This window comes from Folsomia candida, unplaced genomic scaffold (genome assembly GCF_002217175.1).
Source record: "Folsomia candida strain VU population unplaced genomic scaffold, ASM221717v1 Fcan01_Sc024, whole genome shotgun sequence".
Taxonomy (NCBI): Eukaryota; Metazoa; Arthropoda; class Collembola; order Entomobryomorpha; family Isotomidae; genus Folsomia; species Folsomia candida.
Window position 1 is genome coordinate 599,943 of NW_019091216.1, and position 27,567 is coordinate 627,509.

At 33.8% G+C, this 27,567-nt stretch overlaps 3 protein-coding genes across 3 annotated transcripts; all 3 read right to left on the reverse strand.

Annotated features, from left to right (window-relative positions):
* Positions 1–146: 146 nt before the first annotated feature.
* On the reverse strand, positions 147–6,820 carry LOC110859087 (venom serine protease Bi-VSP). The gene is made up of 13 exons (XM_022107950.2): positions 6,615–6,820; positions 5,942–6,150; positions 5,222–5,375; positions 3,836–4,110; positions 3,329–3,362; positions 2,937–2,975; positions 2,830–2,845; positions 2,668–2,759; positions 2,032–2,075; positions 1,002–1,293; positions 537–611; positions 415–445; positions 147–328 (listed from the first exon to the last, which is right to left on the reverse strand). Exons 1-13 carry the CDS (start codon positions 6,712–6,714, stop codon positions 268–270), a joined length of 1,422 nt encoding a protein of 473 aa, XP_021963642.1. The 5' UTR covers positions 6,715–6,820; the 3' UTR covers positions 147–267.
* Positions 6,821–10,539: 3,719 nt separating this feature from the next.
* Positions 10,540–15,244, reverse strand: LOC110859088 (trypsin-1). The gene is made up of 13 exons (XM_022107951.2): positions 14,952–15,244; positions 13,904–14,224; positions 13,165–13,415; positions 13,006–13,042; positions 12,905–12,942; positions 12,804–12,817; positions 12,590–12,725; positions 11,902–12,156; positions 11,767–11,802; positions 11,252–11,327; positions 11,156–11,175; positions 11,068–11,078; positions 10,540–10,686 (listed from the first exon to the last, which is right to left on the reverse strand). Exons 1-13 carry the CDS (start codon positions 15,058–15,060, stop codon positions 10,644–10,646), a joined length of 1,347 nt encoding a protein of 448 aa, XP_021963643.1. The 5' UTR covers positions 15,061–15,244; the 3' UTR covers positions 10,540–10,643.
* Positions 15,245–15,751: 507 nt separating this feature from the next.
* On the reverse strand, positions 15,752–27,380 carry LOC110859089 (trypsin-1). Its single transcript, XM_022107953.2, has 16 exons — positions 26,818–27,380; positions 25,466–25,746; positions 24,252–24,522; positions 23,252–23,766; positions 21,654–21,742; positions 21,560–21,573; positions 21,345–21,480; positions 20,951–20,965; positions 20,772–20,883; positions 20,075–20,197; positions 19,948–19,991; positions 19,864–19,877; positions 18,475–18,515; positions 18,392–18,412; positions 18,283–18,302; positions 15,752–16,240 (listed from the first exon to the last, which is right to left on the reverse strand). Exons 4-16 carry the CDS (start codon positions 23,340–23,342, stop codon positions 16,184–16,186), a joined length of 777 nt encoding a protein of 258 aa, XP_021963645.1. The 5' UTR covers positions 23,343–23,766; positions 24,252–24,522; positions 25,466–25,746; positions 26,818–27,380; the 3' UTR covers positions 15,752–16,183.
* Positions 27,381–27,567: the final 187 nt, after the last annotated feature.

Consider the following 27,567-nt stretch of genomic DNA (forward strand, 5'->3'; position numbering starts at 1 on the left):
AAAAATTTCGGACCAAATTAATGTTGGAGGACAATGTGCAGAATTAGTTTTGTGTACATTTTCTGCCCAGACCTTTATGCGAATATATAAATAAATACTGCAAAAAATATGCATATTTTAAGATTTTCATTCTCTCCACGAACAAGTAACTATTTGAAACAATTTATTTTTTAGCTTTCTAATAAATTAACCAGTTTAATTCGATGGCAAAATTTTTAATAAACAGATTGGTAAAGAAGGTGTTGTATTATTCTTCGCTTTCTTTATTTATTGATAACCCATCCCTTTCACCATGTTGGTATTAATCCAGCTCAAGTATCGGTCAACTCTACAAATTCGAAAATATATCAAAATTAAAAATCACTTTTTAAAAAATTGCACATCATAATTCAGAATTATTGTTGCATTTTAAACCTCGTGTAAACACCCGGGTAGCGTCCACAACCTGTGCATAAAACCGAACCAAATTTTGCATTATTTTTATTCAACATCATTTATTATGCATGAGTTAACTCATTAATTAATTAATTACTCACCAATTCCCCAGCTCACAACGCCAATTTGTTTCGCCTGACTTTTATTATCCACGGTTAACGGGCCACCAGAGTCGCCTAGAAAAAAAGACAAGACAAGAAAATCTCAAATCTTAACGTCATGAAGATCAGAATACGTGATTAATGAATCCCACTTGTGTGGGATTACATTAATACAGGACGAATTAAATAATTCGATTTGCTGTGATTAAAGATTAATTATTCCTGATTAATTTTTGATTAAGGATTAATCAAAATTATATATATATTTTACTGCTTTTACTGATTGCAATCAACTTAATTCTAATGATGATTAAGGGTTAATAATTTAGCTACGCTTCGTCGGTACTAAGGATTAAGAGCATACAAATTGTTGTTAGGATTGAGCAGTAGGGATTATTAATCCTTAATCCCAATTTTAATCCCGATTAATTAATCACGAGTTAAGGTCACTGCTTGTCGGCCCACCTTGGCACGAGTCTTCCCCCTTGTCCGCGCCCGCGCAGATCATTCCGTCCCCAACTTTGTTCGCGGTGCCGGTGTAGCGTCCCTTACAATCGGCCGGCGTGATGACGCGCACCGTGACTGCGCGCAGGTCGGACGGTTGAGAACCCCCCTCACTCAGGGAACCCCATCCCGCTACGTCCGCTCGGCTTTTTCCGTCAGCCACGTTCGGCGTCCCCGAGTGCAGGCAGACGGCTTGAATCGTGTCCGAGTACGTGACAGGCTGGTCCAAAATTAAGAGGGCGATGTCATGTTGCTAAAAATAAAAATTGGTTACAATTTTTTTTAGGAATTTTTCATTTTTTTCAAAAAATTAGGTTCAAAATTAACACAGCGATATCATGTTGCTACATAAAAATTTTAAATATTTACAAATTTTTCATTTTTTTTTAATTGGTGAGGTTATTCATTCATACTTCATTTTTTGCCAACTTGCACCAAAATTAAAGTATCAGAGGGTGGATATGCATTTACGAAACGACAAAATTTGTATTTACGAAATAGCTATGCAAGTGAAAAAATTTAATAATAAAAATTTTGGCAAAATTTGTATTACAATTCGTAATTCTAGAAAATTCAAAATTTTTCAAAATAATTAATCTCGTTTCTAAGAATTCAATGATTTGGATTTTTTTGGTCGAATTTTTACTTTCCTTGAACAAACTCAATTTATCTCACGTCGTTAAAATGTGTATAAAATATACGTATTTTTTGAAAAAGACGTAACACATTTACATATTTTTAAAATAATAGCGGGCATATTTACATTTCTGAAAACTTAGAAATACATTGTTATAATATATCAAAATATTTTGAAATTGTCGTGCTCGATGCGAATTATGAAATACACCCCATAAAATTTGACCGTCGGTTATCATCAAATGAAAAATAAATAAAAAATAAAAAAATACATATCTGCCCTCTGCTAAATATGCATAACATTTTCGCAACTTGGTAACAACGCGTGAGGCATAAAAACACCCAAAAAACTTACCAAATGCTTCATGCTAAACCCTTTATGGTATTTGACCGCTTTAGCTGAAATTTATAAAAGGACGTTATAAATTTTTTCTTACAAATCATTAAGCAAAAATGGAAATTTAAATTTATGGCATTATGAAAATCCTTAAAATATTTGTAGCTCGTCTACAACATGACCTTTTGAAAAATTATTAATTTCAAACACTACAAATTTTCCTTTCCGACGCAGAAGTTAAACTTTTACACAAACTTGAATTTTCTAATATAATCATTTCTAAAGCTCTTTAATTGGGTTAAAATTACTAAAAAAACAATTTTCTGAAAGTCTCAAATTCTAATAAAATTCCAAAAATATTTAAATTACAAATAATTTTCCGAACTTTTTAAATTCAACTAAAATTATTCAAAAATTTGCAAAATTTTTTATTTTGGCATACATTATTTTGAAATCCAAACAACTTTTTAACAATTTTTCCCAACAATTAATCTTCTGAACCTTCTAATTGAATTAAAATTACATATTTAAAAACTTTGTAAAACTTCCCATTTTCATAAACATAATTTTGAAATCTTAATAATGTTCTAATAATTTTTTCTCGACAATTAATTATCATTCAATTGCAATTTTTAGGTTAAAATACATACGCACCTCCACGAACTTCATGTTTGACATCATTCTTCTTGTAAATATCCCAGTCACCAATTTGCAATTTCAGATTTTTCACATCGGCAGAAGTCATGCTGAAAAAATAAAATTTCGTAAAATCTGTTAACCCAGAAATTTCCGTTTTTCTGCTTTCATTTTACTTACTGTTGGACGCAATGTGCTAAAAAAAGCATAGGTAAACAAAGTCAATTAAAAATTATGCAAAAAATCATAAATTCGCCAATATTGCATATCAAATTGAATGCACTTACCCGCTGTCAACACTGTATTTTGATTGATAAGACTTCCACCTGTTAACAATTTCATAATTTTTATGAAAAATCCTGGAAACATGTAATTCAACATTTACGAAAAATGCAAAAATATTTACAACAAACAATCAAATTTTCTGAATTGAATACTTTTTAAATTCGTAATTTCATATTTTTGTATATTATTCCAATTTGTTCCGTCCAAAAACTTTTCTCTATAAATTCGACATAATTTTTACGCGTTTTTTTAAAAATAAATGAAAAATTTACAAATACTACCTCAAATATTTTAAATAATGATCGCATTATTAAAAAGTCATAAACAAAAAATATTCGTGGAAATATATTGCAAAATAAATAATAGAGTTTAAGGATCCGCAAAAGATACTTACCACAAAATTGTCGCCCTCTATTCATCATGGCCACCTAGTAAAACATAATTAATTTCTATGTAAAAAACTGTCCGAAATTTATACAGAATTTTCATAATTTTATAAAATTTCTAAATATACAAAAATCAATCCGAAATCTATACCGAGTTTTTTTCAAATTTATAAAATTTCTATATAAAAAGACTCACTCTAAAATTTATTTTCTATCGAATTTTTCCATAATTCTATTCACATTTTTAGTCATTTATGTAAATATTTACATAAATTTGTGCAAATTTTTTCCATTTTTTTGCACTTACCACGTACAGATATTCGCAAATTTTTGCAGAGCATTTTAATATAATTTTACGTGCATCTTACTTTTACTAGATTATTCAATTTATAAAATTTCGATATAACAAATCATTCCGAAATTTATTTACTATCAAATTTTTATATAATTCCACCCACATTTATGTAAATATTTACATAAATTTGTACCAATTTTTTCCATTTTTTTGCACTCACCACGTACGGATATTCGCCAACTTTTGTTTTCCTCCCTTTTACAATTTTATCCATTTCTTCCTCCGTTAAAGGACCCTCGTCTATCAATTCTGCCCACGCGGTCCGATTTTCCTTGACCGAATCATTCCTATACCCGCAACCTTTTCCCTTGTACATTTCGTCGTACACGTTGTCCGGCTCTTTTTCCGGGGCGTCCAAGTCAAACGATCCGGGATTCGTGTCGGGCTGTGCGGGACAGCAGAGGAGCACTTCCGACCGCAAAATTTGGTCCATCACTGCAAAAAACGTACAAAATTCAGCGGTACAAATTTTAAGCTCGTTCCCAGGGTTTAGATTTCCGGAACTGTTGACAATCTACGCGGAGAAGACAACATTCAGTCGAAAGTACAGTTCTTTTTAAAGAAATTTACTTTTATCCCTGTCAAAATACTACATTTTTAAAAATCGTGAAAACAATTAATGTATTTTTTCAGCGAGGAAAAGTTAATTTCTTCAAAAAAACTTGCATTTTCCGCGTAGATTTTCGTCTTTTTGTGGGTGTAACAACCCCCGAAATCCAAACCTTGAGAAGAACGGGCCTCAAAATGCTGCCGATATTTTTAAAAAATCGACCATAATCTAATCTGAATAATACTTTTCTAAATCATTCTTTTTTTTGCATTAAGAAAGCGACATACGTACGCACAAGTTTTCAAAAATGCAAGATTTCGAAACCGAAAAAGAAATTTTGAAATGCAAGATTTCGAAACCGAAAAAGAAATTTTGAATACTTTTAGCTCTCTGACATGACAAAGATATATAATTTGTCAATTCGGGTCAGACGAAGTTATTGAAATAATTCGAATATATAACTAACAATGCGATGGTGTGAAGAGTAACCCTCTGATTTGGTTGAAATTTTGAAACTATGTTGTCCAAGTCAGTACAACCAACGTTTCTTCAGGCAGTTTGTGCGATGGTCAGAATTTGCCAAAATTTTTGAGGTCAAAGTTGAAAAACCGGGTGATTTTCAGGTGGAGGAAGAAAACCCAACTTCCATTCTCTTCCCGTGCTAAAAATCGCATATTTGTTAACTCTACGCTCAAATATTTTGGCAAATTCTGACCATCGCACAAACTGCCTCAAGAAACGTTGCTTGTATTGACATGGACCACATAATTTCAAAATTTCAGCCAAATCGGAGGGTTACACTTAGCACTATTGCATTGTAAGACGTGTTTTTACGACTTTCAAAACCAGAAGGGTCAAAATACTTTGTCAAAATGCAATATTTCCAAAGTAGTGGATTTTCAGGATTTCTACAAAAATTTCGGAGAAACGATTTGGAGGAAGTAAAGTAATGTACATCCAAGTTTTTCATATATGCAAATTAATTAATTTACATACGCGTTGGGGTGAAGTCACTTCTCGCTTGGGGCGTATTGTCGCAAAAGCCCGACGCTTCGACCAGCATTTCCGCAAGGATTCGATTTCGCACGGGTACCGTCCCGTTTTCCGGGATTAGCAGCGTGAAACAGTCCGAAACGGTGGTACAAGATCCCTAAAATAAAAAAAAATGTAATTTGATAAAACAAAACTTTTGAATTTCAAATTTTGCAAAAAAAACTCTAATTTGCATACTGTATAATCAACGGCTTTTAAAGTGTGGCAATTTTTTTAATTTGAAATTTTCTAAATAAAATTCTAATTTGTATATTATTTATTTAATTGACAGCTTTTAAAATGTGGGAATATTTTTTTTAATTCAAAATTTGACAAATTTTTATACTTTTTCAAAATTAGCAAAAAATTAATTTTAATATTATTTAATCGACATCTTTTAAAATGTGGCAATTTTTTTAAATTTGAAATTTTCTAAATACAATTCTAATTTGTATATTATTTAATTGACAGCTTTTAAAATTTGGGAATATTTTTTAACTTAAAATTTGACAAATTTGCATTTATTTCAAATTTAGCAAGACAAAATTCTAATTATCATATTATTCAATCCATATCTTTTAAAGCTTTGAAAAATATGTATTTAAATTCAAAATTTGGAAAAAATGCTTTTAAATTTAAAATTCGGGAAAAAATCTAATTTGCATATTATATAATCAAACCCACCGGTTTTCCTCGAGTCGTAGTGCAGACGAGATCCACTTTTGGGGACGTTTTAGCAGCAGCATCATCCGGAACGACGAGCGTGGGGACGGTCGTCGATGGCGAAGTCGTCGTCGTCGTGGTCGTCGTTATTGGCGCGGATGTTGACGTCGACATCGTCGTTGGTGTCACGGTTGAGATCTCGTCCACGCCTGACGCACTAATTGTGGTGGCTGCAATTATGTAAAATATTGCAAAAAAATGTCGCAAAAATTGGGCGTGCTCACGTTAACCTTTGCATATCTCGTAAATTTAGCGAAGCTTTTGCCAAAAATCTATTGAGTTTTTTGCATTGTTTTTAGAATTTAATCGTAAAAATTGGGCTTATTCACGTCAACCTTCTCATGTCACACAAATTGAGCAACCTGTTTTTTTGCAAATTTACTCCGCACCTGGGGATGCTGTTATTCGCAAAATTATTTTGCAAACTCATTCTCACCAGCACCAGCAAGAGAAATTACAGAAATTTATGCAAACAACTTCAAAATAGGTGTTTTCAGAAGTAAATTTGCGAGACTTGCAAACTTATATTTTGCAAATCCTCTCACAACACAAATTTTTACAGCTTGGCAAGTTTGTCAATTAAGTTGCGAAAAATTGTAAATTATAACAAATTTAAATTTGCAGATTTATTTACCATCTATCGACTCCGTATCGACATCTTCGTCCAAAGGAAGGCTGGACACGATCAAAGGAGAAATTAATCCCAAAAATAGAAGCAAAATCTTGAATTTCATCCTTGCCAAAAATTTGCAAAATTTTATACGTGCAAAATTCCACCGGTGCAATCAATATTATCCAACACAACCGGATATTTTATCACGACTGGGCACCAACTGGCTTGTCTTGGTTATTGACTTTATTCACTACCAGCAGGAAGCCGGATTGAGATTTTTGCCCTCTTGCTGATTTTTGTCTCGCGAATTTATTTTGCAAAACCAAACCTTCAACTTGAACTTGCAAGGTATGTATGCATATGCAAATAGGCAGTGGCCGCGGAACCCGTCGTGGGGACATCGGGGGACATTCAAATTGTAGGATAAGGGAGGCTGGGGTTTATATAACATGAGGAGATGATGGGGACATTGCCCCTCTGTTTCCACCAGCTTCCGCGGTCTGTGAATTTCGTGGTTTATGCATGTAATCAGTGGCCGCGGAAGCCGTGGGGACATCTGGGGACATTAACATTGTAGGATAGGGGAGGGGTTTATATAACATGGGCAGATGATGCGGACATCGAATAACCATGGGGACATTGCCCCTCCGTCCTCTCCAGCTTCCGCGGCCACTGCAAAATAGGTACGCAATGTGCCTTGTGATCATTGATCTCTCAGAGTAGTAAGTAGTAAATCTGCATTTTGCAAACAATCACAAACGCATAAATGAAAAATACTTGTCTGTCATGTCATGTTTCTCAATTTTTTTATCCACTTCTCCTTTTCATTCTCTTTTATTGTGCCTCCGCTTCTTATCCTGCCTGTCATCTTTTTCGCGAATCACTCCTTGTCGATGGGAGGATTGATTTCATTGGCAAAATTGCAAAGAAAATATTGATGGACATACTTCAATTCAGTTTTTGCATGAATTTTGCGTATCTAGAAATTATGTAAGGTACGAAATTCTGCACGCATAAAAAATGACATGGACTCTCCATGTGAATATTTTTTCGCGATGGGAGGCTTGATTTCTTGGAAAAATTGCAAAAATGTGTGTGACCCCAGAAATTTTTGCGGGGATTGATTTCATTAGTAAAATTGCAAACAATATTAATGCGCAAATTTCAGTTTTTTGTATGGTATCTGTAAATTATGCAAGTTATAAAATTTTGCAATACATAAAAAATGGCATGGATTCTTATCTTATCTTATAAAGTTTTAAGTCATATGAATTTTGGCATACATAATTAAAATGGCGTCGATATTATACTATACAAATATGTGGGAAACTAATAATTTTTTCCAGGATTGATTTCATTGGCAAAATTGCAAAAAAAAACTTTGATGGACGGACTTCAATTTTTGTATGAATTTTGCATATCTAGAAATTATGTAAGGTATGAAATTTTGCAATACATAAAAAATGACATGGACTTTTTATGCGAATCTTTTTCATAATGGGAGGATTGATTTCTTGGAAAATTGCAAAATGTGTGTGACCCCAGAAATTTTTGCGAGAATTTATTTCACTGGCAAAATTGCAAAATAATATTGGTAGACAGACTTCAATACAGGTTTGTATGGATTTTTCGTATCTATAAATTATGAAATTTTGCAATACATAAAAAATGGCATTGATTCTCCATGCGAATCTTTTTCGCGATGGGGGGATTGATTTATTTGGCAAAATTGTGAAGAAAAAATTTATATAGCGGAGGATGTTAATCTTATAAATAATTAAGTTATATGAAATTTTTCATACATATTTAAAATGGCATTGACCTTATAAAACTGTGCGAAACTATAAATTCTTGCGAGGATTTTGGAAAAATTGCAAAGAATATTGATATATACAACTTCAATTCAGTTTTGTACGGATTTTTCGTATCTATAAATTATGAAATTTTGCAAAACATACAAAATGGCATCGACTCTCCATTCGGCTCATTAAAATAATGGTCTTCATCTTTAACCTCTTAACGACGAAGTACACACATTTGTGTAGTATCTCATTTTTCCGTTGACGACGATATACACAAATGTGTGTACTGCAAAAATAAATTTCCTTGACACCAAAGTTTTTTCAAAAAAAGAAAATTTCTTCGGTATTATGTGGAAAACTCGATGGTGAAAAGTGGATTTTTTTCGACATTTTTCTCCAAAAATTTTGGAATTTTCCCTATACCGACCAATGTTAAAAAGTGGATTCTTCGTGTTTTTCGTCAAAAACTCGAATATTGGAAACTGGTAGAAAATTTTAATTGGTTGCTATCAGGTATCCTTATGAAATCAAAATCGTACCGAAGGGAAATTTTATTTAAAAATTAGTAGTCCTAAAGAGGTTAAGCTACATCCACAGTCCGTGATTTGTTCGTGATTTGGTGATGCTTTCACGGGTTCATAATTACAGCATGTTAATCACCATAACAATTAAAAAATCGACCAATCAGAAAATCAGAATAAAATAATTTTTGGAAAGTTATGGAGCATGGATGCGAGAAATTATCAAATCATTACGAAATCATGAACAAATCACGGACTATAAATACAGCTTTAGACTGCGTAGGATCTATAAATTATTAAATTATGCCGAATTTTCTATACTGATTTAAAATGGAGTCCACTCTAGTTAAATTTTTTGCAACACTAGAAATTTTTGCAATGTATTGTCAAAATTGCAAAAAACATGTGGACAGACTTAAATTTAGTTTTTGTAGCGATTTTGCATATCTATAAATTATGTAAGTTATATACGAAATTTTGCATGCATAAAAAATCGCATCGCCCTATTAAAATATTTACATTGGGAAATCACGACAAAACGTTGTATCTATAAATTATGAAATCATGCAAATTATGAAATTTTGCATAAAATTGCATGACCTTTCCCTAAGCAAATCATTTTCCTATCCGAGGATTGATTTCACTGGCAAAATTGCAAACAAAATATTGGGCCGCAGCCGTTCTACATTTAGGGCATTTTGGCATTTATATAAAATTTTGCACACATACATAACCTGGCGTTGACTCTTATTAACGATGGGGGGAAGGATTTATTTTGGCAAAAATTGAAAAAACAGAAACTGGAGGTCATATTGCGTCGCGGATCTTTTTAATTATTATGATATATGAAATTTTGCATACTTTTTAAAATGGCGTTGACCTTAAATAATTAAGTACACCATAGTAAAAAATTTTGCGAGGAATTGTCAAATTGCAAAAAAGAACGGTGGACAGCCTAATATTCAGGTTTTGTACCGATTTTGCATATCTATATCCATATAAGTTATGTATGAAATTTTGCATGAATCACTTCGACCTATAAGAACATTTACATTGGGAAATTACGACAAAACGTTGTTCAGAAGGTATCTATAAATTTTGAAATCGTGCAAATTATGAAATCATGCAAATTATGAAATCTTGCATAAAATGGCATGACCTTTCCCTGCAAACCATTTTCCTATCCGAGGATTGATTTCGCGGACAAAATTGCAAAAAATATTGGTCCGCCTTCAGCCGTTATGGATTTTTGGCATCTATAAACTATGAAATCATGAAATTTTGCATACAAACACAAAATGGCTTCCACTCTCTATAACGATAGGGAGAAGGATAGATTTTGGCAAAATTGCAAACAAATTGGCAATCAGAGTGTACGGATCTTATAAATTAAGTAATAAGAGTTCTGCCATACTTATTTAAAAAGGCGTCGACTTTATACTTACAAAAACACCACTGCCACATCCTCGCAAAAATTTTTTGCGAGGATGTGACAAAATTGCAAAAAAAATTGGTGGACAGACCTCAATTCCATTTTTATACGAAGTTATCTATAAAATTATTATCTACAAATGATTAAATCATGCTAGTCATAAAATTTCGCATGCAAAAAACGACATCAACCTTATACAAAAATTTATTTTTAATCTGTAACAACCACAAATTTTATTAAATAATTTGCAAAAAATTATGTACTTATTTAATCGAAAAGAATTATTTTTCAATTATTATCTCTGATTTTTGTAGATCCAGCTCAAGTATTTGTCCACCCTGTAAAATAAAAGCAAAATAATTTGCATTTAATTCCATAATTTAGTTCGAATTATTATATATACCCTCAAAATAAGGTAGTAATGAATCATTACCATGCGGAATGACTATGTGGCTCTACCACGTCGGTTAGGATTTGTCGTAGAAATGGTAATAATAAGTTCAGGGAAATTCAAATTCATTACCAAATATTAAGGAAGTGAATACCATTATGTATTAGATTTTAATTTCCCTGAACTTATTATTACCATTTCTACGACAAATCGTAACCGACGTGGTAGAGCCACATAGTCATTCCGCATGGTAATGATTCATTACTACCTTATTTTGAGTGTATTATTCGCATTGTTAACGTTCGCTAATTTTAAAGTTTTTGCTAACCTTGTGTAAACCTGAAAAAGAAGAACAATATTTCCAATATTATTATTTTTTATTTTATTATTAATTAATTGTTATTATCTTATCATACCCCTGGATAAGTTGCACAACCTGAAAAAAATTAAATTAATATTATTATAAATTTTGAAAATTTTCAGTTTAAAATTTCGCATTTTTGCGTTCATACCAATTCCCCAGCTAACAATGCCAATTTGCTTGGCGTGTGAGTGGCTATCAATCGTCAGAGGACCACCAGAATCTCCCTGTAATTATTTATTTAATTAATTAATTAAGAATTAACAATACAAATTAAGAGTCACAAATTAAAATTTGTAAAATTCGCTAAATCCAAGTTCATATTTAAACGTCACGAAATTAATTTTTCCCAAAACTTGCCAATTTTTCTGCACAATTCTCTCCATAAATAGAGCAAAATTTGCGCGATTAATTAATTAACAATATCAATTACGACTCACAAATTAAAATTACTAAAATTCAATAAGTATGTAAAAGTTCATATAATTTTATGAAATTGATTTCGGATTTTGCAAATCGGAATCATGCAAATTTTTTGCATGATTCCTTTCATGGAAAGGGTTTTCGTTCTGCACAAAATTTTTTCACAAGACTACGCCGTGCGAATTCTGTCTTAAAAAAATATGCAAATTTTTGGCGTATCGAATTTCACACGCGTTTCCTCACCTTGCACGAATCTCTCCCTTTACCACCGGCACAAACCTGCCAAAAAATTAAAAAAATAGATTCTCCTTCAAATTTTCAAAATTTTGATTTTTTTGTCGCATAAGTTTCAAAATTTCGAACTTCTTTGTCACCCACCATGTTACTAATAATTCCGGCCGGCGCCTTCTTTCCATAGGCCTGCATGCACTCCGTATTCGTGATGACGCGCACATTGACCGTGTTCAGGACAAAGGACAGCTTCCCCTTTTCCGCCGTCTGTCCCCAGCCCGTCACATCCGCCCCCGTCGTCCCCCCGTCGTAGCGCGGAGCTCCCGTGTGGAGACAAACGGGTTGAATATATTTCCCAAAAGTGACCGGTTTCGAGAGACGAATTACCGCAACGTCGTCGTACTTTCATAAAAATAATTTGCAAAATTTCAAAAATTCTGCACAATTTTTCATAAAATTGTCTGGCCGTACTCACGACAAAGTCTTATTTCGCGGATCGAAACGCATTTGGTAAACTTGCCAATTTCAAAAAATCTATATTGTAAGGAAATTAGCAAAATGTGACTTCGCAAATTTAGCAAACTTACTTATAAAAACACCTTTTTTGACGCTATTTCAACTGATTTCTGTAATTTTTCTTGTCGATGATGAGTTCGCGAAATAATTTTGCGAAATAAAAATATGCCAAACTACTGGGTAAATTTGCGAAAAAAATAAATCTTCTAGAATAAGTTTTGTGAAGTTTAGCAAATTTCGCAACTTATTTTACGAGATATACGAAGGTTGACGTGAGTACGCCCAATTTTTTAAATAAAATCCTCTATTTTTTCTTTACCAGAGTGCTCATACTGAATCCGCGATGGTAATAAATATTCGACGCGGTGCGAACTTCGTGCGGCCCGTCCGACGTGGAGTAGACGTTATGATCTCCTATGAAAATTTCCATGCGGCTCACATCCTTCTGATTCATGCTAAAAAAAGTTTATGCTTTGGACAAAATTCGACTAAAATTTGACTAAAATTATGAAAAATTGACTTTAAGTTCTTACTAGTAAACGCAGTGCTACAAAATACAGATCAAAGTAAATTATTTAATAAATTTTTGGCGAAAATCGCAAATTATTTATAAATAGTAAAATGTAAACAGTACCGCGGCCGTCAATATGTGCGAATTAGAAATTAGTGAACCTAGATTGTTAATTACAATTTTACAAATTTTGCGAAAAAAAATTGCAAATTTATAATGTCAACCTCCACAAAATTGAGCTCCCCTGTTCATCAGGGCCACCTATAAAAAATGACGCCATGAATGAACCAATTTTCGATTAACTAATTAATTAATCGATTTATGTAATTACTTTATTAATTAATCGATTTAATCAGTAGGTTAATTAATCATTAATTAATTACCGCGTAAGGAAATTCACCCTTTTGGGCCTGTCTTCCATTAACGATTCGTAACGCCCCGGTTTCCGAAGAGGTGACATTTCCACTCGCATCTCCCTCGTCATCTCGATAAGTCACGAACGTCTTGCCACACTTTTTATCCCCCACAACTTCCGGTCGCGGTGTGGGGGGTGCGGGTGGGCGAGTCGGCTGATTCACGGGTTTCTTCTTCTCATTTGGACAGCAGACGTACTCATTCGTCGAGACGCCCTTTCCTGTGTCATGCAAAAAAATACATGGATCTTTTTCATATAAAAACAGCAACATGGCAAAAAAATTGGCACATTTTCAGCAAAAAATATAATTTCTTTATACAATTTTCTCTTCCCTACCATGCAAAGAAAAACATGGACATTTTTCATGTAAAAATCTACATAGCGAAAAAAACGTGGCACTTCCTTCACTTCAAAATACTGAATTTCTTTGTTATTCAAAATTTCTTGCAAAAGCCGTAAATTTTCTCCAAAAATGATTCTTTATGCAATTTGTAATTTTAATTCTCTCCTCAAAAAAATGCAAAACTAGTCAATTTTTCTGTAGAATCAAGTTTACGTAAAAGTTTTCTGCATAAACTTTCATGCAAATGGGCCAGAATTTGTTTTTTCTCCGGATAAAGACATACAAAATTGTGATGTCTGCTAAAAATGTGCAAATTTTTCCCAATGAAATTTTCATACCACATTAAATTTATGAAAAAACTCACCAATATTTATGTTGCTGATGGCATTCAGCACGTCTTTATCACAAGGACCGGAAACATTCCGATAAATATTTTCCAATTCCAAATTTTGAATCGCAGGAACGATGTCTCTCCCACTTATTTGCTCCGTTTCCGTTTCCTCCAAATCCCGCAGACGAAAAAGCGGGTAGCATTCCTTAAACCGTTTACAAACCCCGTCCTCATTCCGGGCTGTTTTGCACGTTATGGAAATCGACGAAGCACGAGGAGACGTGTCATCTTCACGCTTCCCACGTGGGTGAACATTACTCGCGAAAATTGTGTCATCATTTACCTCACCAACAGCTAATTTTTAAAAATTTGCACATTAATTCAAACTTTCTTCCAAAATATTTCAATTTTTTTCGTAAATTCTTGAAAATGAGTGCAAAATAACACCCGAAAGCCAAACTTTTTCGTTGAATTTTCACTAAAAATGGAAGTCTCCAAGCGTATGCTCTCCGATTTTTAGGAAATTAGTGTCAATTTAAATAGGATGATAAATTTAATTAGGATGAAATTTACGAAAGACACGATCTCCTAAAGGGCACGTTTCGCAAAAATATTTGCATCAGAAGAGCAGAAAACGTGCAGTAAATTTGCAACGTGTAAAATTCTACTGTTTCAATGCCAGGAAAAATATTATGTAAAAAAATGTATTTAAATTAAGCTGAAAAGATAGGTTGTAATGTTCTTGCGATTTTTGAAATTTTCAAAATTTTCGAAATTTTCGTAATAAATTTAGTACAACTAAAACTTACATATCACTTTACATTATCACTTTAGCGAAAACGGCGTTTTCTCTAAAGTTTTCATTTTCAGTTTTCAGTTTTCATCGCGTTTTCAAAACGCGCAGTAAATTTGGAAAGTGTAGCATTTGTCGACTTTACTTGTTTTCTCTCCGGATGCAAATATCTGCGCCCTCAAAATCGGAGAGCATCCGCTGGGAGGCATCTCTCGTTACTATTCCGAGTACACATACTATTCGTTATGTATATAACTCCCTATTTTTTTCACAAAAAAATTAACGTACCTGTAATTTCTACCGTGTCAAAATCCTCCTCCCGAAATCCTGACACCACACCCAATAAAATTAGGGACGATAAGAGTCCACCACTTATCAAGATAAAATACAATTTCATGCTAAATATGGTATTTATTTAAATCAGGCACGTATTCGTCCGAGGTCTTCCTCAAACTATGGAGTAAAACTTTGACATTTCGCATTCTCCGACTTTTACACGTTTTACGTGCAGGTGTTAATTTTGCATTTTTGCCGTAATATTGCAAATTCCAAAGGTTATTGTCACCGACCGACAAGTTGCGACGTCGTATGTATGTACATATTTATTTGCAGATCAAGAAGGCAGATAACATAAAATCCGCCACCCTCTGTGCCGTATTGTTTATCAAGTTTACTACATTCTATTTTATTAAACTTGTTCTTGCCCAGGTGGTGCCTAGACCATCAAGTAAAAGTTGAATGACTCAACATTACCTGGCCTGGCTGGCTGGGATTACTTTTACAACCAGGAAAATACGACGACATTCAATAAATAACTATTTAAAGCCGTTTTCCTTGGAAGTCGTCTCGTTTACTGGGAAATTCTCCTATGAAATCGAAAGGGATACAAATTTGAGTATTTGTTTATAGAAACTGGTTCCATGTAAGACGAGATGTGTTGCATTCTGCACAAATTTTATAATGCGCAGATCACTTTATTTTTGCAGATAATTTTCCACAATTTTCCGAAACATGTAGAAGAGGCTAATTTTCATAACGGAAATTTAACACATGCATGCATACTAATTGCATCTAAAAACAGGCAAGGATCATATTTTTAACCAATCTTCTTTATTATTTAACAACTCTGTGACTTACAAAAACAAAACAAAAACCTAAATACATAAATTATTAATTACCAGTCTATAAAAATGCAACAAATCGTATTATTTTTTTGTAACTTTGGTTCTCAAATTTCTCCCCTCTTCTTTGCAAAACTATCACAACCTTCTACATAAATCTAAGTATTTTTTGGAATATTTTTCGAACTTCTATTAATTATGTAGATAAAGAACACCTCAAGAATTAAACTTATTTTTTTATTAGGGGACAGTCATCACTTGTTTGGAGATGAGACGTTTTTTACGACGTTACGCAACAGCAGGTACATAATTTTTGTGTACTTCCTCCCTCCTCAAATCAATCCAATTATAAAGAATTAATTAAAATGAATGATGTTGATTGGTCCAGTTTCGGATTAATTAATGTCTCCGATTACTCGCCACCCAGTCCGTGTAATGATCAAGTCTAGTGTAAACCTAGAAAAGTAAGTAAATAAAATATGTAAATACGATTATGCAAACAATAATCGAGGTCTCCCAGCGTATGCTCTCCAATTTTGAGTAAATTAGGGTTAAACATTCACAAATTTAGTTAGGATGAAATTCGCAAAAGACACGATACGTTTGGCAGGGATATTTGCATTCCAAGAGGAAAAACGCGCGGTAAATTTGGAAATTGTTAAATTGTAATGTTCCAAAGTCAGACAAAAGATTGTGTAAAACAAATATATTTGACTAAAATCGATCAGATCATTTTTACCCAGTTACGTAATTTTCACATTTGATTAAACGCAGCTCAGCGTTTGCATTAAATATAAATTTCTCCAAATTTTGGAGAAATCGTAATAACAAGGGAGGTATGCCCTCCAATTTTGAGCAAATTAGTGTGAAACGATGACAAATTTAGTTAGGATGAAATTCGCAAAAGACACGACCTCCCAATGGGCACGCAGAGATATTTGCATCCGAACAGGAGAAAACAAGCAGTAAATTTAGAAATTGTAAAATTGTAATTTTTCAAAGTCGAGAAAAATATTACGTAAAAAGATGTGTTTAAATTAAATTCAAAAGATACGATGTATTAATCCTAAAATTTTTGAAATTTTTGAAATATTCGTAATGAATTTAGTACAACTCAAACTGTACATTTGACTTTACATTACCACTTTACTTGGCGTCCGAGGGCACCTTAAAATCGCCAAAAATTTTACACTTTCCTCATTTACTGGGAGTTTTTACCTCTTCGGATGCAAATATCTCTGCGAAACGTGCCCATTGGGAGATCGCGTCTTTCGCAAATTTCATCTTAATTAAATTTCTAATTAACCCTTTAAACTGTAACGACGACAATTGTCGTTTTATAAGAAATGGTTTAATTCGGGAGTAAGACAAAAGTCGTCCTAAAAAATCGTGGTCATGGCGCGGAAGGACGACAATTGTCGTTTCTAGGAGGTCATGGATTTTCACCGTTTTCTCTCCGCGACCTAAAATTTGTTGCAATTTTGAGGGATTTTACCTATGCCAACACAATGCTAAATTTGAAGATTTTCTTTCCAAAAATTTGGATATTTCCCTATACAACGCAATGTTAAATTTTTGATTTTTCAGTTTTTCGAGTTTTATTAAAAATTCCTGAATTTCTCCTCCCGCGCCATGACCACAACATACTTCCAGTGTCCCCGATTTAATGTATTTTCTTGTCGTTAATCATACACGTTAAAGGGTTAAGCTTGACTAATTTGCGACTTAAGATGGTCAAAGTAGTGTGAATCAATCACAAATTTAATTAGGGTGAAATTTGCGAAAGACACGATCTCTCAATTTTGCACCAATTTTGACATTTTCATCCGAAGAGGAAAAAACGCGCAGGAAATTTGGAAAGTGTACCATTGTAATTTTTCAAAGTCGAAAAAATATTATGTAAAAAAGTATATATTATTAAACTTGACCAGATATGCTTTTTGGCTCCGAAAATTTTTGAAATTTTGGTAATTCAACTCAAAATTTACATGATTTGGATAAATCTTTGGTTAAGATTCTTTACTCTAAAATCCTACGTATTGATTTTGTAACAAGTGCAAATTTGATTAGGATGAAATTTGCAAAGTACACGATATCTCAATTCGCACGTTTGGCCGAGATATTTGCATCCAAAGAGGAGAAAACCTCACAAATTTGTAACTTTCCAAGTTTACTATTGAAATAAAAGGGAAAAACGAGTATCTACCTGGTCATGTTTAATTGAATTTATTTGTTTTCAATATTTTTTTCTGACTTTGAAATGTGACAAGTTTACACTTTCCAAATTTACTGTGCGTTTTCTCCTCTCCGGATGCAAATATCTGTGCCAAACGTGCCAATTGGGAGATTGTGTCTTTCGCAAATTTAATAGTAATTAAATTTGTCATCGTTTGACACTAATTTTTCGTCAAAATCGGACAGCATACGCTGGAAAAGGTCTGCATTGTCAGTATTTTTCTGCAAAAATAATGTGATAATCAACAAATAACGATACTTACCCCCGGGTAGCTTCCACAACCTGAAAAATAATAATTAATGAAGATATTATCTTAATTATTATCTTAATTAGTGGCCAAAAAGATTAAAAATAAGTCAAATTATGTATACCTATTCCCCAACTGACGATGCCTGCAAAAAAGTCAGTGTATTTAAATGCACGTCAAGTTTAAGATGTGAAATATTTTTCATACCGATTTGTTCCCATCGTCCTCCCGTATTTCGCATGAGTGGGCTGGACACAAAAAATTCAAATTGATTAAATTCCCCTTAAATTTCCCAAAAATATGAAATAATTTTGCCAAAATTATCATCTCAAGAAGTTTTCTTCATCACCTGTATAAATTTTTTGTGCAAAATTTTAACCACTCGTGTTTAAAGGGTTACCAACACCAAAAAACATAAATCCTGGATTGGGGTGGGTCAGGGTTCGGAAAAACCCAGGGTTTTATTCAAAAAGTAGTGACCCAGGGGTTTTAATGGGTTTTTTGGGTTTTAATGGGTTTTATGGGTTTTATTGGGTTTTATTAGGTTTTGCATAAGTAATACATTGAACAACAATTTTCACAACTATTGCAATCCAATTTCAGTTAATATGCAAATCCTCCTTGTTCATGTTAGAATTTGTATCCGTTTCGAAAGGGTCCTATTTAACTGATCATAGTTTAATACTTTATGAGACCATAATTACATGCATTACCTTTTTCTCGAATACTTCCTCTCATCGTAATGAAATCCAAGTTATTTAAAGGTTTTTAAAATTTAATGTTTTAATGCGATCTTAACGTGTATTATCAATTCTGGAAAAAATCGAGTACTTATGTACAACGAAAGCACAAAGCATGTATTACGAGCGAGAACATAATAAGTGCTTTTTACAGATATACTCTTTTGTTTATAATAACGTAATTCGTTATGCATAAGTACTCGATTTTTCAAGAGGTGATAACTAAGATCGCTTTGAAACATTTTAAAAAACTTTATAAATTAAAAAAATACTATTAGTATTTTTTTAATTTATTCGCTGAGATGAGAGGAAGTATTCTGGAAAAAAGTATTAATTATGATCGCAAAATGTATAAAATTATTTGTGATTAGTTAAACATACCTTGTTCCGAAATTAATTTTGTGTATTTTTTGTCACTTGAAACCTGTAATGGTAAGGGATGTCCCTGATTTATTCCTGGTTTTCAAAACTTACAGTATTAATCAAATAAACTACTTAACTGCCATCAAACAACTTCGTCTAACGTATGACAGCTGTTTTCAGCTTTTAGAATATAGTTTTAAGCTAAAACACAGTTAAAACCCATTAAAACCCTAATAAAACCCATTAAAACCCAAATAAAACCCATTTAACATGGGAAAACCAGTTGGGTTTTATTCATTAACAACCCATTAAAACCCATTAAAACCCAAAAAACCCAACCCAATAAAACCCTGGGTCGGAATACCCTGGGGTGGGTTTTTGCGATTTTTTTTGCACAATCAAAAAATTTTATCGCATATTTGCACCCATGATGTCATGCAGATTCCAAAAAAGCACGTTTTCAAAATTTCGAAATTGTAAACAAAATTCTTACCCTCCACTATCTCCCTAAAATTAAAAAAAACAGTCAATTTGATTTTATCACGTAAAATTACGCCTCAATTTTTGGAAATCTAACCCTGCACGCGTCCGCATTCTGAGACCCAGCGCAAACCATGTGACCTAAAATGTCAGAATTATTAAATACTCGGTCATTCTTTACCATGTATTTACATATTTTGGTCAAGTTTGTATTTCGAACTGACTAGTAATTCCGCCGGGGGCACGACCACCATATTTTGCGGCGCACTGTTGATTATCCCAAACTTGGAGGTCTACTTTCTTGTAAATGGCGGGTTGTGGGCCACCCTCGTATATTCCGCCCCACCCTGAAAAACCACACCCACAAAATTTACATATGTATACAAATTTGTCCACTTAATTCCTAAATAAATGTGCATTTTGTGCCATCTCAAGCAAATCAGATAGCACATACATTGTACAGTTTCGAAAATCACATTACAGTAAATATGTTATTTCTGCGACTATGAAACAAAATGAACAACTTTCTTTAATACAACTGGCTTGAAATTTGGATTCAGCCCAAAATTCTGAGCATTTTCTTCTACGACTCGACCCGTTTTTTGGTTAACTTTCATCTTTAATAAGATGCGAATCAAATGTAAAATGCAAGTTTGTCCTAATCAGCACAATTTGAATTCAAATTCTAAGCATTATTCTATTAAAATTTTGAATGGAAAAATGCTCAGAATTTCTTATGTCAAACATCAAGTTGGTTTACGTATGTATTTTAAATAAGTTGCTTCACTTTAACGCCAAAAATCACAATTGGAGAAGAAATCACACATGGAGTGCAAATCACAGAAATCGTAAAGCGTGATTATCATAATTCAATCAAACCCTTGTAATACAACGATTTAAAACTTTGTGCTCTCTGCATACCTGCCACGGTGACGGTGGTGCCTTCATATCCGCCGGATCTGGTTAAGCAAATCGGCTGAATATTATTATTCCCGTTGTTACCAAATTGTACCGGCGAGTCCAATTTCAGCAACTGCGAAATTCGCATATGAAAATTATTTTCATGCTAAGTAAAACTAAAACATGTCCAAAATACTTACAGCAATATCGTTGTGCTAGAAAAATCAAGAAAAATTAATTATACCGCAGTAAAAAATGATTACAAATACATGAAAGCACTGATTACAAATTTGTAAAAGTAATTAAAATTGCAAATAATTAATTAAAAATCTGTAAAAATTAATTTAAAATCAACAAAAATTATTTAAAACTGACGAGGTTTCAAAACAAAACTAACTTCAAATCAGCAAGATTTAATTAAAAATATGTAAAAAAATTAATTATAAATCAGAAAAAATAATGAAAAATTAAAAATCTGCAAAAAATAGCTCCATAAATCTGTTAAAGCTAATTTTAAATCCTCAAAAATTACATCAAAAATTAATTAAAAATCTATACAATTTACATATTCATCATTCTGAATTTTTTTCTCACCAAAATCTGCATACTAAATCCCGTATGTCGCACTAATTTCGTCACGCCACGAATCGTCACGGGTCCATCCGTATTCGAATAAATGTCATAATCTCCAATTTGAATCCGCAACCCGGCCACGTCGTGCGGTTGGAAGCTACAACAATTTCCAAAAAAAGAAACACGTCACCAAAAATCTGCTAAGATAACTCAATTTAATTAATTAACTTCCTTACTTGGCAAAACAATGCTGAAAACGGAACAAAAAAAATAGTAAGTAATTTGACTGCCGATTAATTAATCACAGATTTAATTTCATGATACACCTACGGCTGCCGAGAGGATCCATTGATTATCGATCAGACTTCCGCCACAGATTTGACGCCCGTGCCGCATGATGGAAACCAGCCAAGGAAACTCTGCATGGTCAAGTCAAGCAAAAAACATTAAAATCCCGTCATGAATAAAATTACGGATAGATAGATTAAAATATAATCTATATTTGATTTTCTACACTACTTTTTGTAGATGGAGTTTTAATTACAAGTTCGAAATTTCGATAAATCAGATCAAATAAAATTTTAATCTATGGAAATTTTACAGCTCATTTTGATCACGCCATGACTCCTCGTCCTCGCCATACACTCTTAGAAATGGGGTAACGATTATAACCAAAAAGTAAACATATGTGACTCTACCGGCGTGGTTATGAATTTATCATCAAGTGGTTACAATTGTCACCGAGTAATTATAAAGTTTCACCAACTTGGTATTAAATTGTCACCAGAGCTAATAAATTTATAACCAGTTGGTGACAAATTCATAACCAAGGCGGTGGAGTCATAAACGTTTACAATTTGGTAATAATCGTAACCGTATTTGTAAAAGTGTACATAATCCCCAAAAAGGTTAAGTTCACGACTTTTTGCCTTATTTATTATTAAATAGTTGAGTATAAACAAAAATTATTTTTTTCCTAGGATGAAAATCCATACGTATGAAATATTTTGAAATATTTATTTATATTTTCAAAACATCTATAAAAAAGTGAAGTTTTTGTGCAAAATTTCGAAAAGAAAGAGAGGGCGCGTTATCTAATTATGATAATCGTCGTTGAAGCTGCCAAAAGGGCCTTCTCCATTTTATGTCAATTGACACAAAATGGAGAACGCCCTTTTGGCAGCTTCAACGACGTAATGTATAAAATTGTAATAAAAAATATATTTCGGCGTCTTCATTGCACATTTTTTCTGGTGAATTTTTTGTCAATATCCAAAAATTAATTCATAATTTTGAATATTTCACGTATGTATAAAATTTCAAGTCGATTAGATAAATTTTACGAGCATAATCGATATACAGACAGACGGACAGACCGCCATGACGGGTAGATAAGGCCTAACTCGGTCTAAACACAACTATTTTCATTTTTTTTACTCATTTTCCACAACATTCAATTCCTATAATTTTGGTTCTACTTTGTCTAAAGTTTTACCAGCGTAATAATAGACGTACAAACAGACAGACAACCATGTCGCGTACATAAGCCCTGACTCGGGCTAAAAATAAGGATTGATCAAATTCTATGCTTTATTTTGCATGGTAATTTTTGTAAAGAGGGTTTTATGCTACTTCGAAATTTTTAATTAATTAAAATTTTACTCTACACGAATTTTGATCATTCTGCTAGTAAAAGTTGTTCCCAAGGGAGAACGTGAATCAGAATGGAGCCCTAAAATTCCCGTAGATTGAAATTTTTCGAAATTTCGAACTTACATAAATAAAACCCTCTCTACAAAAGTATGCAAATTAAAGTCAGAAACTGAATCAAATTTGAGCCTTAACATTCCCCTAAATTAAAAATTTAATTGGTCTAATTTTTCGAAATTTTGAACCCTCTCTATGCAAATTAAATCTCGATTTCTCACCCCCTTTGGCCGCCTGACTTCCCCCCACAATCTTTCCAAATCCACAACTCGACGAAACCGGGGCTTGCGTCACGGAGGGTGGCGTGGTCATAATGCTGGGAGGTTTGTGGGTCGGATACTGCTGCTGTGGCGGCCAGTGGTGCGATGGTCTCTGTGTCGTCGGGGGGGTCGTGGTCGTCCCCTGAGTTCCGAACGTGTTGTGCACCCAGGACGGAAAATGGGAGGGCGGATGCGTGATAAATGGTGGGGGCCAGTTCGGATAGAGAGAGGAAAATGTGGTCCTCTGGGTCTGGGGGGAGCAGGGGTCGTCCAGTGGGGTTGAGGGGGTAATGGTCTCATGGTAGTTGTGGTAGTGGTCGTGGTCGTGGTAGGTCTCGTACTCCAGGCCGCCCACGGAGGTCGCATCGTGATTTGCGGGTGGAAAAGGTTACTCGCGCCGGGAATGTGGGGTCTCGGCGGGGTCGCGGGGTGCGACGCGGAGTCCGATCCGGCACAGCAAATCATGTTTTGGACATCTACATATTTAACGATATGTAAATTAAATTAAGTACTCATTAAGACAATCCCGCAATCATTTCATTCGTAACTTCATAAAATCCACAAATTTTATAAAAAAAACTTGTACAAAGTAAAAACGACGCCCTTATTCTGAGCAAACTTACAAAAATTTCTAATATAATTTTCCTTCGAGATACATACATATTAGTAAATTTTGAAAAAGTTTTTAAGTTTACGAAGTTTACAAAGTTACCGATGACTGCGTGAATTGTATCATGAAATATCTTGAATGTCTATTTATAGCCACCCAAATTTCTTAATTAATTGTACCACATCAATTGTAAAATTCCAGCAAAATTAAACATATTCTGGACATTTATATAGTAAATTCTTAAATTTGCGGTACATACAAATAAAATTCAATAAAATTTACATATCCATTTATTAATAATATGGCAAATTTGTCGGTAGTACGTAAAATTACACTAATTGTAAAACCCACCCGCCCTGAAGATGAGATAGTTCGGCATCGCGTGCAAACTGCATGACCCAGCACGTTCCTGAACATCCGCGGCCAAGCCAGGATTTCGAAATTTATCCTCCTCCCCTTCCAACGAGCTAAAAACGAATGGATAGCACGCCCTCAACGTGGCACACCTCCCTTGAAGCCCATTCCTCGTCACGCAAGACCCCATTTGAGACGGCGCCGTCGTCGTCGTTCTTGGCGTCGTTGTCGTCGTGGTGGTGGTCGTCTGAGGGGGATGAGTTGGTTGCTAAAATTGCAGAGATGGTTAAAATACCGTATTTTTTTAGCCTCGTTCTTGGTAGGGCTCGAAGTTCGGGGGCTGTTACACCCACAAAATGACTAATTGTAAAATCCACGTGGGTAAGACAGCAGTCACGAAAATACAGGTTTTCTGAAGAAATTTACTTTTTATTCGTATCAAAATTCTTTACTTTTTAAAACTCAATAAATTTTCCGAGTAATGAAAAGTTATTATCTTATTATTTCTGAAATGTATTGGTTTGACACCGGAATAAAAATCTGGTGAATTTTAATATCATATAAACAAGTTGTCAGATCCGTTTTTCATATTTTAAGTGTGAGACGAAAGTATTTAAAGTATTGAATCACAGATTATCAATGACTTTAAAACACGAAAATCTACATGGAGAAGATGGCAGTACTACGAAAGTAGAGGTTTTGTGAAGAAATTAACTTCTTATCGCTGTCAAAATACTTAATTTTTAAAAAAATTGTGAAAACATCGTTCATTTTGACCCCGATAAAAAGTTAATTTCTTCACAAAACCCTGAATTTTCGTATAACTGCTGCCTTCTCCACGTAGACTTTCGTCTTTGGAAGTCATTGATAATCTGTGATTCAATACTTTAAATAAATTCGTTTCGCGCTTTAAATCTTAAAAATAGATCTGACAACTTGTTTTATATTGTATTAAAATTCATCAGATTATTATTCCGGTGTCAAACTCTTACATTTCAGAAATAGTAAGAAAATCACTTTTCATCGGTGAAAAATTCATTGAGTTTTAAAAAGTAAAGCATTTTGATAGGAATGAAAAGTTAATTTCTTCAGAAAACCTGTACTTTTGTGTGACTGCCACGTGGATTTTGTGGGTGTAACACCCACGGAAATCCAAATCCTGGGGAAAACCAAGCTCAAAATACTGAATTTTGGCAAAATATTTTGCTCACTGCGGGAAATTGTGAAGGAAATCCGGCCGCCCCGGGAAATTGCGATGGAAATCCGGCGGCCCCCGGAAATTGGGAAGGAAATCCTGGAAAACCGGGAAATCCGCCGGCGCCCCCACCTCCCCCTCCGGGTTGCTGTTGTATGAACGGCCATCCAGCCGGAAATTGGAATTGTTGAAATGGCGAACCAAACTGTCGTTTTACACGACGAGTTCCGGAATAATAATAATCGTTTTCTGTACTGTTCCAGTTATCCAGAGATTGCAAGTCTTGATCCGAAGATGCTAAAAAAATGGAGAAGTGTAAATTTAGCTTGTAGAAAAGATGACAAATGTCACTTTGCAAATTTTGTGCACTACTTTTTTGCATTGTTTTACGTTTTAGAACTAATCCATGCAAAGAAATGAAGTCATGCAAATTCAACTATTTGAATGCATAATACACAAAATTAAATTCATCCCACAAATTTCAGATGTAAAATGCTAAATAAAATCATACAGAATTAGTTATTTAATTAAATACGCACATGTAAACAGGGTGCAAATACTAAATATTTTTTGCACTACTTTTTCGCACCATTTTACCACTAATAGATTTAAACGTTATAAGAAAGTCACAAATTTAGCTACTCAATTATGTAAATGCGCATATTATCTAACTTGTAAACAAGGTGCCAAAGTGCCAATGTCACTTTACATATTTTTGCACTAGTTTTTTGCACTAGTTTGCGTACAAATTTAGCTACTAAATTAAATGCGTATAAATATTTCAGTCATTCATAAATGTTTAGTCGATATTTGTCGGTGCACACTCTACATATTTTTTGCACTATTTTTTTTTTGCACACTTTTACTATCAATCTTATACATTAACAAATATTTGCATAAAATCGGACAACATTATAAACTCAAGGACTAAACTAACCCTCATTAATCAATCCTCTTCTTAAACCAGGTTTTAACCAACCACCCAGTCAAATTGAAACCTTGCCTAATTGTGTCCTCGTCTCGTCTCACTTTTGATTTTATTGCTAACTACACAACACATTTTGCAAATTGGCTTCTTCTAAATCAATCTCACCTTTACTACCACTCACTCTTAATTTCGCGATCGTCTCATACTTCTTCCATTTGCCTAAAAAACCCGTATCTCTACCTTCACAGTCATTATGTCAATCCAGTTTTAGCTCAGAACAATCAAGCCCAAAATCTACGAATCTCATCCCTCTTTTGCTAATCCAACTAAACGTTTTACTTATTGTTGAACACGTGTACAATAATTAGGCAGTGCAAATAATCAGCTCTCTGAGAAATTTAGGCATTTACATAAAATAATTCACCACCAAACCAACCAACCTTCAATTACCACGCTGTCTCCATCTTGATCCCAGTACACGCCTGAAACCTGCCCGAGAGGTGGTTCAGCGGAGGACGATAAACTAATAATTGCCACAAAATAGACGCCTAACTCCTTCATTTTCGCAAATAAAATTCGCACTCAATAAAATATTTAGTAGCGAAATAAAATATCACAAAAAAACACTAAATTTACGTAGTAGTCTGCAAAACTACACCATGATTTCAAATTTTACGAGTATTTTATTTTCAACAATAAAAATTCGCACTGGTCAATAATATTTTTTGCACAAATGTATGCAATAAATTCGCATGCAAATAAAGATGAACAAGCCACTAACTTCTTGACAAATCCAAGTTCCAAATGCGACTGGACTTGCGACTTTTCCGTCAATGATTTATCTGGCCGGACAGAATTAGAAAATGTCAAAATCTTTGCAGATCCACCCTCTCCTCAAGAGAGAGAGAGAGATGCGATCATTCTTAACCTCAACCTGGCTTAAGGATTATATTTTTGCGAATACTACCGTCACCGTCGCCCTCGCCCTTCTCCCATTGTTGAGCAAAACTGACGGATACATATGCATACGTGATGTGATGTGGGATGCTGTAGAGAAGAATCATCCGATTAGTATGGATATGGATTAAGAAGAAGAAGAAGAAGATCGATTATGCATAAAAGAAGAGACCAAATATCGCCACACACACGGTATTAAAATACTAATACGAGCTCTATAGCTTGGTCGTCGG

Bases quoted from the DNA above. Each gene is read 5' to 3' on its own strand.
- LOC110859087 (XM_022107950.2), bottom strand. From the start codon at position 6,714: ATGAAATTCAAGATTTTGCTTCTATTTTTGGGATTAATTTCTCCTTTG. The intron at 3,363-3,835 runs GTGAGTGCAAAA...ATGTTTTACTAG, and splicing joins TTGGCGAATATCCGTACGTG to GTGGCCATGATGAATAGAGG. The intron at 446-536 runs GTGAGTAATTAA...TTTTATGCACAG, and splicing joins CGTTGTGAGCTGGGGAATTG to GTTGTGGACGCTACCCGGGT.
- LOC110859088 (XM_022107951.2), bottom strand. From the start codon at position 15,060: ATGAAATTGTATTTTATCTTGATAAGTGGTGGACTCTTATCGTCCCTA. The intron at 12,943-13,005 runs GTTGACATTATA...TTAACAATCTAG, and splicing joins GGGAGCTCAATTTTGTGGAG to GTTCACTAATTTCTAATTCG. The intron at 11,803-11,901 runs GTGGGTGACAAA...ATTTTTTGGCAG, and splicing joins CCGGAATTATTAGTAACATG to GTTTGTGCCGGTGGTAAAGG.
- LOC110859089 (XM_022107953.2), bottom strand. From the start codon at position 23,342: ATGACCACGCCACCCTCCGTGACGCAAGCCCCGGTTTCGTCGAGTTGT. The intron at 20,198-20,771 runs GTATGCAGAGAG...GTGGTTTTTCAG, and splicing joins CACCACCGTCACCGTGGCAG to GGTGGGGCGGAATATACGAG. The intron at 18,413-18,474 runs GTATGAAAAATA...ACTTTTTTGCAG, and splicing joins AGGACGATGGGAACAAATCG to GCATCGTCAGTTGGGGAATA.